The 10,642-nt window shown below is 41.3% G+C and overlaps 1 protein-coding gene across 1 annotated transcript; it reads left to right on the top strand.

Moving 5' to 3' along the window:
- The first annotated feature begins 373 nt into the window (after positions 1–373).
- LOC104498396 (granzyme A-like) lies at positions 374–5,428 on the top strand. The gene is given in 7 exon segments (XM_010141770.1): positions 374–434; positions 514–656; positions 2,044–2,139; positions 4,365–4,516; positions 4,554–4,569; positions 4,572–4,610; positions 5,333–5,428. Coding segments are annotated over 7 exon segments (603 nt in total).
- Positions 5,429–10,642: the final 5,214 nt, after the last annotated feature.

Genomic DNA, 10,642 nt, shown 5'->3' with positions numbered 1-10,642 from the left:
AAAGAGTGTTGAATTCTCTGAGATGCTTCAGATTTATTACACATTCAGCCCACGTAATGCTTAGGAGTTTTCTTACGCACTTTTCTCCCAGTATAATGCCTGTGCTGAAGAGCTGCTGAATTTCCTTGTAAGGCTTGACCAATTCATATTGACACATATGGGGGATTCAAGAAACAGGCAGGTTTTAAAGAAACATGAAGAAAGAACCCAAAGAAACAAAGCTGCAGTTAAATAATATTAATGATGTAAAGAGAAACTTCAAGAGAGGAAGCTGTTCATAAAACCTTTCAATCATCATTTTCTATAGACAACATTTAAATAGAAAAGACTGTGTTGCAATTTACAATGCTTTTGCCAGTAAACGGCAGCAGGTATGACAGGCCACCTGTTAGCTCTCCTGCACTCTATAATTGCTGTTATCCTACTCCCAAGAGGTAAGTACTTATCTAAGGATAAAAATATCTGAATTCCCAGTTCCTCTGCGTAACATAATTGCACTTCTGTTCATTTCAGATGGCTGCATGGACATCATTGGAGGACACGGCGTATGCCCTCATTGATGGCCTTACATGACTGCTATCCAGAGAAATAATTTAACGGTGTGTGGAGGAGTTCTGGAAGAGCAATGGGTTTTGACAGCAGTGCATTGTAAGAAAGTACCTTATACTGGGGCAATTTTAACTCTTCATTGAGATGGGCACGGTGTGCAAGTAAGTCCTGTAAGTAAGGAAAGGTGGCTATTGATTTTTTAAGAATTGTTAAAAGCTGCCGTTCTCTCACTAAATTGGTCTAAGAACTTGCCATTGGTTTTTTTTGTGAACTACTGATCTGCGTTGTGTACATTTATCTTCATTAGTCAGATCCTGCCAATGTTACAGGATACAGACTGTGCTGATAGAAGACAAAATTCATTTATGCATCTATACCAGCATGTCTTAGAGAAGGGGATGTATTCCAGGGAGGTTTAAACAGATCTTACGTGTGTGCCTGGGACTAGGCCTCAAAACACTCCGAGAGATGAAGCTGAATTAGATGGAAACACTATTCCTCCCATTTAAATGACCCGAATGTGAGTCATGACCATGACAAGGAGCCTTGTCCTTTTGACAAAGCAAACGTTAGCACAAGCACCCCTTCCCCAGATGGGATACCCCAAGGCTGGCACAGCTATGGAACAGATGGCTCAAGGTAAGGAGGACATCTACTGTTCATATTTGGAAGTAAAATGCCCTGGTTTTGCTAAAATGTTTTCTAAATCACATTTTAGTTCTCCATTCCCCCTCCCCCACCCCATATTTTAAGTAACTAAAATCAAACCAACTGCAATAAACCTGTGCAAACCTGACCTCCTCAAAGACAGTGTGGGCAGCTCAGCCAGCCTTCTTCCATCAGTTAGTCTGAAACAGAGGACACAGCTCCTTCTTTTTAAGTGAGTTTGACTTTCACGCTGTATCGGCTCTTGTTCATTTTAAAGATGTTCACTGTAGCAGAGCACTTATTTACCTATACGCATAATGCTCGGAATGAGTATTGAGTATCGATGTGTGTTCTGACACCCCACTGATGTCAGCAAGACAGCCGATGCGCTATTAGCCAGATATGTTTCAGTCCTTTGCAGGATTAGGTCATAAATCCAAAGGAGACCATTAAAAGATTAATGAAAGGCATCAGTACCAGCATTCCTTGTGTAGGGGATTCTCCTTAAAAAGCCAGGCTTCTTCATTAAATTAATTCCAGATTCTGGAAATCCCTGAAGGTCAGCTGTCACATCATTATTTCAATAAACTAAATTTACAGTAAAGAAATTTTACTTTGTAGAGGAAAATACAAGCTCATGTCAAAACATAAAAAATGAACAATATCCTTCCCTATGTTTTCATCATCTTGTTGAAAAATGAAATTGTATTATATTATGTCTTTTGATTAACTTCAGAGATGTTCTTCAGTTCCAGTAGTGACCTCCTCTGCCTGCACTTTCTTAAAACTACAGATTACACAAATCAGAAGTTAGAGGTGTTCTAGGAGGCCATCAAGCATCCATAGCTAAAAAAAGAACAGCAGATATTTAAGGTTATGAACTACTTTCCCAATCCTCATTTTGGCAGGTCTTCCAAGGAAAGTGATATAATGCTCCTCAAGGTATGTGATAATTACTGTTTTATTATTATAAAAGGAATTTTGCTGATGATAGTTTTGGCTGTTCTTTGATATTGAAGAGTACATTGTTTAGATAGCTTAACAATATTACAGAACACCCTGCTATTGGTTGTACTCATCGAGATAAGGTTACAGGATCTCTGGCACTGTGAGCAGGGATGACATTTCAAGCCCATTCTTGTGCTCTAAATCTCCCTTTAACCCATTCACTGCAGCAAACCTTCCAAAATCCCAAACCCCATTATTCAGTAGTTTTTCAAAAGCAGTGCTGAAGTGATGTATGCGATGGAGTCAGGGCCACACCTGTATCCCAAAGGGATACGTTGTCTTGGACTGAGCAAAAATGGGGATGAAACTTACTGATAATTATTTGGGGTAATGACCTAAAATAAAAGGATGGATAATACAGGACATAGATGAATACAACTCCAGGAGCACAGAGTCGTAACATAGTAAAGAAGGCTCAGAACACTGCAGAATGAAGCACGGAAAGATGTCTTTGACAACATTATCATCCTGGATATCAAAGTGGGGCAGGGCTGTAAGGATTTCCTGCATATCAGCTCCTGCCCAGCCTGTTCTATGCATCATGTGTCCCTACACTGCGAACTCTGTTAACCCACCATGGAGACTTACTTGGAGGTGGCCATGGGTGTTTCGAACAGGGGGAGGGCAGTCTCTGTGTGGGAAACCTGTAGATAGTCAAATGGTTATGGAGGACTGCTTTCCTGGTAACAGCAGTTTCAGTGCTGATCCAGAGTACCCTGAGAAAGATAAACTTGTACATCTTCTCACCTGTATCTTTAGAAACAGGACTTCAGTACAACACCTAAAAATTCTTGGCTGGATCTTTATTCAGGCTATGCTTTAATATTGCACCGGTGATAATGAAGAAATAGCTTTATGTAAAAGATCAAGAGGTATATCTAAAATAATTGACTAGGTACAGTACATGATGAGTGTTACCACACTTCTGAAATAATTGGTGGAAAAGGAAGCAATGACTTGAGCCTGATTTCTAATATTTAGGTGGTATCACCAGTTTTATATGACAGTGACTCAGGGAGGAAACTAACAATGTCCCTTTCTGGAACTAGCTGGAGCATTTACAGACATCTGTGACCCCAGTGACTTACCACTGCCCAAGTGTGAAAAGCTCCTTCCCCCTGATCTTAGTGAGCATTTTCCACTTGCTTCTCTGCAAAGACAGATGGGTTCATTTCACTGGCTTCCTCTGTGGCCACCAGCAACGTATCAGGAGCACCAAGTTATCTGTGAACACGATACCAAAATGGATCTCTAGGAAGTAGTATTTCCAGAGCTGAAAGTTACATCTCTGTTCCAGAACGACATGGGCATCATAAAATCCTTTGTCTGAATTTAACACAGGAGCAGAGATAGCGTTAAGTACCAGGGTTCACCTCCCCTCTCTACTGTTCTGCTGTAATAACTGGCATGGGGTAAACTTTCCATCTTTGGAAATTCTCACCAGCACTGGCGATAATGAATCATGGTGTGGTGATGGTGTGTAAAACAGAAAAAGTTCCGCTCAGTAGCCTTAATTGGGCACGCTGAGGCTGTGTGTAAGTGATTGGCTACGTTTTCATTTACACGCTTGAGCTGGCCTCTGCTGAAGGATGAATCTATCAGGTAAAGGCTAACAAAACACAGACAGTTAGGGTCATTTAAGCCTTTTTGAATGTCTCAGAGCAAAAACTTCGCAGTCTGAAGAGTTCAAGACCACATTTTTCTGCAGTTATGTCGCTGCTGTCATGTCTAATTGGTTATACCTTTTGTTTTCATCTTTGTTACTGGGTACATTGCACTGTGCTTTGATAATTTTCTGTGTGTCAGTCAAGCGCAAGAAACTAATTTCTACACAAAAGTTCAGTGGCAAGTTAGGTTTTTGAATAGAACATAGATCCAACAGCCCAACTCCTGTGCGGGTTTTTTATTTCCTTCTGTAATTAGTGGAAAGCTGGGCTTGAACTCACTACTTCTACCATAGACAGGGGATTGCTATACAGACACCGGGGGAATTACTTTGGATTTGCAAAGGAGCAATTAAGCTCCGGATCAGTTCCTAAATATTGAAAAGTGATTTATAAGGAAAGTTTTAGTAAAATGAGACTAAATGCTAATTGAAACTAGATTATACTTACTTCCTTTCTGCATGAGAAAGCTTTTTATTTTCTTCTTTATTCCAGCTGAATGGTATTGCAAAGCTGAATGAATACATTCAGCTTTTGCCTCTGCCTGACTCTTGTGAAGATATCAAACCTGGCACAACATGCAAGGTGGCTGGCTGGAGAGTCGCATCTTCAGGAAACAACCTTTCACATTGTCGGTGGAAAAAGCTGTGGGAGAAAATATGGAAATTACACAAAACCAACCAGCAACGTGTTGTGTGCTGTAGGGGGAAAAATAATTTTTTGAAGAGAAATGCTTGCCAAGTAAGAAGCAAAGTTACAGAGATGAAATAATGTGCTTTTAATAATGGTTCCCTTTACACAGGGAACAAAGCAGTACTAGATGCTTAATGAGGCTGATTAGATTGACAGTGATTTTAACCACACTTTTAAGAGACTTTATTGCTGAGAAAAAGAACGTTAAAACTTTGAGTAGTTTAGGTCAACATACACAACAAGATAGAGAGTATGGCAATTTGAATCTGGCATAGCTCAGTTAACTTCAGGTGCATTTCTTTATCCAAGGTGCTTTCCTTAGGCACCACCTGCAGTTAGTTATTAGAGAAAAAGAAGAACTTTCAGGGTCTGAATCATCTGATTCACTCCAAATGTCGATATCTGAACAGTACAGACTCAACTGAACACTCTAAAGTGCCATCTGGATCTGTGCTGAGTCCAGAGGGCCAATTGCCAAAGAAGTGAGAATCAATTTATACCAACAATAAAATAATACCTTTTGAAATAGAATTATGAGAGCACTGTGCTGGTCTACAACATTTACATCAGAGGCTTTCTCAGGCTTGAAAAGCAGTCACTCCTTATACCTCACTGAGCTCCCATGAAGTGAAGTAAGCCATCTGATCCATTTCATAGGTTGGAACAGGTTAAAAGCAACATTTCCAAACATGCTTATGCACTGCAGGTGGCACTGTATGCTCCTCTGGAGAGCAACGAACACACATTGATACTTCTGTTTTGGGATCCAGGGAGATTCAGGTGGACCATTAATCTCTGCCGGTTGGTACAGTGGGATTGTTTCTTTTGGAAAAGGATGTGGAAAAAGAGACATGCCTGCAGTTTAAGCATGACTGACTGAAAAAGATATTGACTGCATAAAAAAAAATTTCCCTTGACAGAGATCCATGAGACAGGTAAGACGGTTTCAATAAATACCATGCTGTGTATTACAACTAATACCATGCTGCTGCTTCAGTGTGCCACCTTTAGGAAGTACATCCCAGCTTTACAGTTTTACTATCATCACCACAGCTTTATAAGAATAGTTCAAATATTCCCCTTTGTACGAATAACATGTTTACTCATCTGTAGTGGGAAACTGCCTCTTTGATAACACAATTTGTATTGGACTTCACCCTACTTCATAGCATGATGGGAATGCAATGCTCACCTTATTCATTGTGCCTGGGATGAGGCAACATTTTTGAATATGGAAAAATACGTTTTCAGACTGATAGTGATTGAGATGTCTGCTGAACGAAACAGAATGAAATCTTTGTTCAGGTATTTTCCTATTACGTTATTCAAACCCAAATATGTTGGTTCCCCATTACTAAATATTTAACTAATTTTCAAAGAGTTAGAGTATTAAACAGATACAGATTTTGCCAATTAATATTCCATTATAACAGAGAAAAAAAATTCATCTTTTTTTCCCCTTGATTATTCCCCTCCCACCTCCCTTTTTCTTTGAGGTGGGGGTGTGTGTGATCAAATCAACAAAATCATCTCTTCTCACATGATCTCATCTTTCAGTGAATGGTCTGTTGAAAAAACTATAAATACTGTAATGGGAGTAATTATACATCTCTAACACAGTGCCTATCCAACATCTGTGAAAACAGGAATTTTGCTGTGGATTTCAACAGACTTCCACTAACAGAAAGACCTGCTGTGTTTCTGGAAGCCTGTGGCTGGCTTGGTGTATTCCCATTATTTTCCAAATAATCTCTAGGTCTTTTTTTGCCAGCGGTTTGGAAGTGAAGACCTGCATGGTTTCTTTGTTTCTTTGGTCATTCCATTAATACGTACTGATGACTACAAGCTCCGAGATGGTGCAGAGGCAGGAGTAAGTAACTCCAACACATCAGCATACTGGCCTTGCTTACTGACCAGCAGCAGCAGCACAGTCAGTGTGCTGAGCAGAACGAGACCTGCCTTAGAAAGGCTATGCAGGTAAAGGAGGAAACAGAACACCACAAAGCTGGGCTGGTAGCTGGCCATATGAGGGCTTGATCCACTTCTCACTGAAGGTCATGGGAAGGAAGATCTTAAAAGATGCCAGAGAGAATTGGCTCAGGACTGGAATACAAGCAGAAACTGGGAAAATCGGGAAATAAGTGGAAGTGGAAAGAATACTATACCGCTGGTAACACCCTACAGCTGGGTGTCTCAAAGGTTGTTGCAAACACAAATTAGTCTCTTTTTCCTTTGTAAGATAAGTAACAGCAAGGATACCCTTCTTCCCATCCTGCAGGATGAGACACTTTGCACGCTGCAGCCCAATAATGACTAATGGGTGTTTAACTTCTCAAAGGCAAAGATTTCACTCGCTGTGTTGATGTGAACAGCAGCTGTACCTCAGTCACTGAAGGGAAATAATGAGTGATATGAGTCTGGAAAACACAACCCAGCAGTTAATTCTGTTTCAGATACTGGGTTTTGTGTGTGTGATCTCCTGTGATGTCTTTACTTCATTTATAGCATCTTTTTTTATTTTATGGGTGATGTAGCAGATGGAAGGCTTTACTGCCAGGCCATACTGCCCCTGCCCAGCCCCTGGCGCTCTCCCACCCGCCCAGCCAGGGTCGAGGACCAATGTCAACCCCCAGGGTCATCAGTCTCTGCCCCAGCAATGCCATAGCAGGGCCAGTCTCTGCTCCCATCAGTCTGGCCCTGGCTTTGGCCTGTCCCCAGGGAGCTATGAGCTGAAGAGTAACCTTGACTCAGTTTTGGTCCACCCTGAGGTGAGCAGAGTCTTCATGCCCTCCACATGCAACAGGAGGGAAGTCTCTGCTGGCATTGAAACTGTCTCGAGAGAGTGCCTGCCTATCTGACCCTCTTGAGAGAGGGGCCGTCTGGGCCAGGGGCCGTCTGGAGTGTGGCAGGGCCAAAATGCCCTGCAATTTTATTGGCACCTGTGGAAATACACAGTGGAAGGGTGACTGATGCTGCAGATGGAGATAGGCAGAGGTCCAGGAAAGGTTTAGCCTTCTTGGCTACACCAGGTGACCACTGGTGTCCTCACCGCTGAATCCACTGCTGGGCTGGTTCTCAGAACTGAGCTGAGAACAGGAAACCGCAGACAGCAGCTCCAGGTGTGCTGCAGTTTTACAGTAACAGACAACCACAAAGCCGGACAAAACTAAGCTAGACATACGTTCTTACTAAACCGGGAGGAGCTCATATTCAGCAGCTTGTGGGGAAGTTTCCTACAGATTCCAGTTGTTTCCAGCACAGCATTTGCAAGTCCACTTTCCTTCAGTAAGACAAATCTAGTCTTGCATCTTCTAACCTCTCACGCATCAGCATGGCCCCAACATGCCTCAACATGCCTCTAAGTGCCTGTAAGGCATCCCCTTGCATAATACCTCTCAGTTTCCAAATACTGGCTTCTTGTACCACACCAGCTCTCCCATACTACCCATTTTTATCTTTACAGGAAATTTCTGAATGGATTAAAGGAGTCCTGCCCCAGGAATCCTTCGGCCCTTGGCCAGGGCTCGCTCCGATCTGTGCTTGCAGTTGCAGCTTGGTCTCTGCTGAGCTGACTTCTTTGTCAGATGTTTGCATCTATCTCTGTTTTTACTGAGGTTCTTCCAGGTAAGTGATGTTTCTTAAGGATTATATGCTGAGAAGTATGACTTGCTCATCACAGGTCACATAGTCGTATTCGAGCATAGAGACACGCTGACGATGCTGACACAAGGCTGACCGCTCTCTATCCAATAGAGGGAGCTGGCAACTCGTATTCACACATCACACAGGGATGCAGATGCCAGTTAGCCTTTGTCCTTATGTTCGTTCTGCCCTTATACTGGACAGTAGCGGTTGATGTTTTGTACTTGTTGGCTGTATATCGAATGCACTGTATGTTCAATGTGGGAATTTTTTTCTTTTAGCAAACTTCTTGTTCTCAGAACAGAGGGTGGCATTATCTATTGTCAACAACTGTTGTTTCCTGCAAGTGCGGTGATACATTTGGAGCATTGATTGCCTCCACAGCAACTAGGCAAAGCCTTTGTTTTATCTTCCAACTACAGAACTGCCTGCCATCTAAGAAGCTGTAAAAGCAACATTCCTCTTGGGCAACTTAATCTAGTATCAGGAAGAAACATTTAGAAAACAGAATTAAAACAAAGCAAGCCATCAGATTTTCAAGATAATTTTATTGGATACTTGCCAATGAGAAATAAAGATAAACTCAGAAGACTCTTTTGAAGTCTAAATAGGTCAATTCACCATAGTCAAATTACAACAAGGAAATTTAATATGTCTGTCACATCTTTAAATTAGGCTTTACTAGTTTTCAAAATGTATCCTCATCTCATTAATGATCTGGCGGATGGTTCAGTCACTTCCATCCCAGTATGTTTATAACCCTACCATCATCTGCTAAAGCTCTTTTTTGTTTCACTAATAACATTTAATAATCAGTATCTAGCAGTTGATTGCAAGCAGGTTAAATTTAAGTGTAATTCAATTCAAGGTGGCCCAGCTTGCTTCAAAGACATTGAAATCAGCTGTGAAATGTGCATTCAAAGTCAGCCACTAATTTCACAAAATGTCATTGAGGCCGAAAGTACTACCAATACCCACACCCTTGTCATGATGAAGAGGAAACCACAGAAAAATGAGTGAAAACGCCCTTATTTTAATGAAAAATAAAACAGAAACCTGCAGATTTTATTTCAGATTCGATATATAAACAATGGAGTTTCACCAAGTTCATTCTTATGCACATTTGTTTGTAAAAAGCAAGAAACTTTTCCCTACTAACTGTCTCACAAACCTTTACTTCAGCAAAATATCAAACCTCTCTGCAATCACATGGAAAACTAAGATAAGCAATAATTAAAACAGTGACAACATCAGTAAATGAAAAAAAATGTTACTGCAATCACTCTTAATCACTGCTGCCATAAAAAATACTAGTAATGAGTATTTAACTAACCATTTCCATTTAGATTAATAAATAGCACATGGTTGTTGGTTTAGGTTACCTTGAAACCTATTGGGACGTAGTATCCAGGTCTCTTGGGACATCCCTGTCTCAAGCTGCTACAACTAAAGCTGCATCACATATCCATTCAGTGCCCTTGGCACCAAACAAAACTAGATGCATGAAAAGAATGCATCAGTGCGTCTGGAAAACTCCTGACATTTCCAAAAAGCAACAGGCCACACTGGGAGTGATTTTTTTCAGTGTCTTTCACTGATTAAAATCTGGACATATGCATGTCCTGCGCCAAAAGCCACAGTCCTGTCCTAGCGCTGATCTCAGCAGAGTTCAAGTGACAAATGGTCACGCTGAACACACAATTATTCTCTGAACTGAGGCTTCAGACATGCTGATGGAACACTGCTTCTTTTCACTGGGAGTCATGAGACACCCCATCTTCCAAGGTGGTCCAGCCAGATCTTGTCATTGAATTCCTGCTATGTGCAATCCACGTCATAATGAAAAGAAAGATGTAGAGGCAGGACCTACACTGGCAGCGCTAAAGATCTCACACACACATGGAGACAAAAGATTAACTTGCTGATACTTCTGCATGGTTTTCTTCTTGCAGTATTTCAAAGGCATGGGTGCAAGTTTTCTTGAGGATGCCTCTACACTAAAATGTGACAAGAATGTTCTGAAAAGTGTGAAACAAGAGGCTATGGTGCTCCTGATTCAAGGTACACCAAACTTTACAAGTTACCACCTCTGTAGATGGAGAAGAGTGGTGCTCCTCCAGGAGCAGAAACAAGTGGTTCAAGTTAACTTGCTGCCTTGTGAATGTTTGTCAAGCTGTGAAATGAGACTCTGCTGCAGCAGCAATCAGCCAGGCAGAGCTAGAGTGAGATTTGACTGAGACTGCACATCAGAGCTCTGATTATTAAATTAAGTCAGTTGCAGTTTCTGTATTCTGTCATATGAACAATGGTGTTGATCTTATCAATTTGTCTCAGCCTCTTTATGCAAAAATATTGAGAGTATTTGCATGAGTTAAGAGCACAGCTGGTGCTAACACAAGAAATGGACTCAGTTCTAATGGGATATTCTAGCCTCTTTC

The sequence above is a fragment of the Buceros rhinoceros genome, unplaced genomic scaffold, assembly GCF_000710305.1.
Source record: "Buceros rhinoceros silvestris isolate BGI_N320 unplaced genomic scaffold, ASM71030v1 scaffold308, whole genome shotgun sequence".
Classification (NCBI taxonomy): Eukaryota; Metazoa; Chordata; class Aves; order Bucerotiformes; family Bucerotidae; genus Buceros; species Buceros rhinoceros.
The sequence above is the reverse complement of the archived record's forward strand: the minus strand, read 5'-3'. Positions and strand labels throughout refer to the sequence as shown.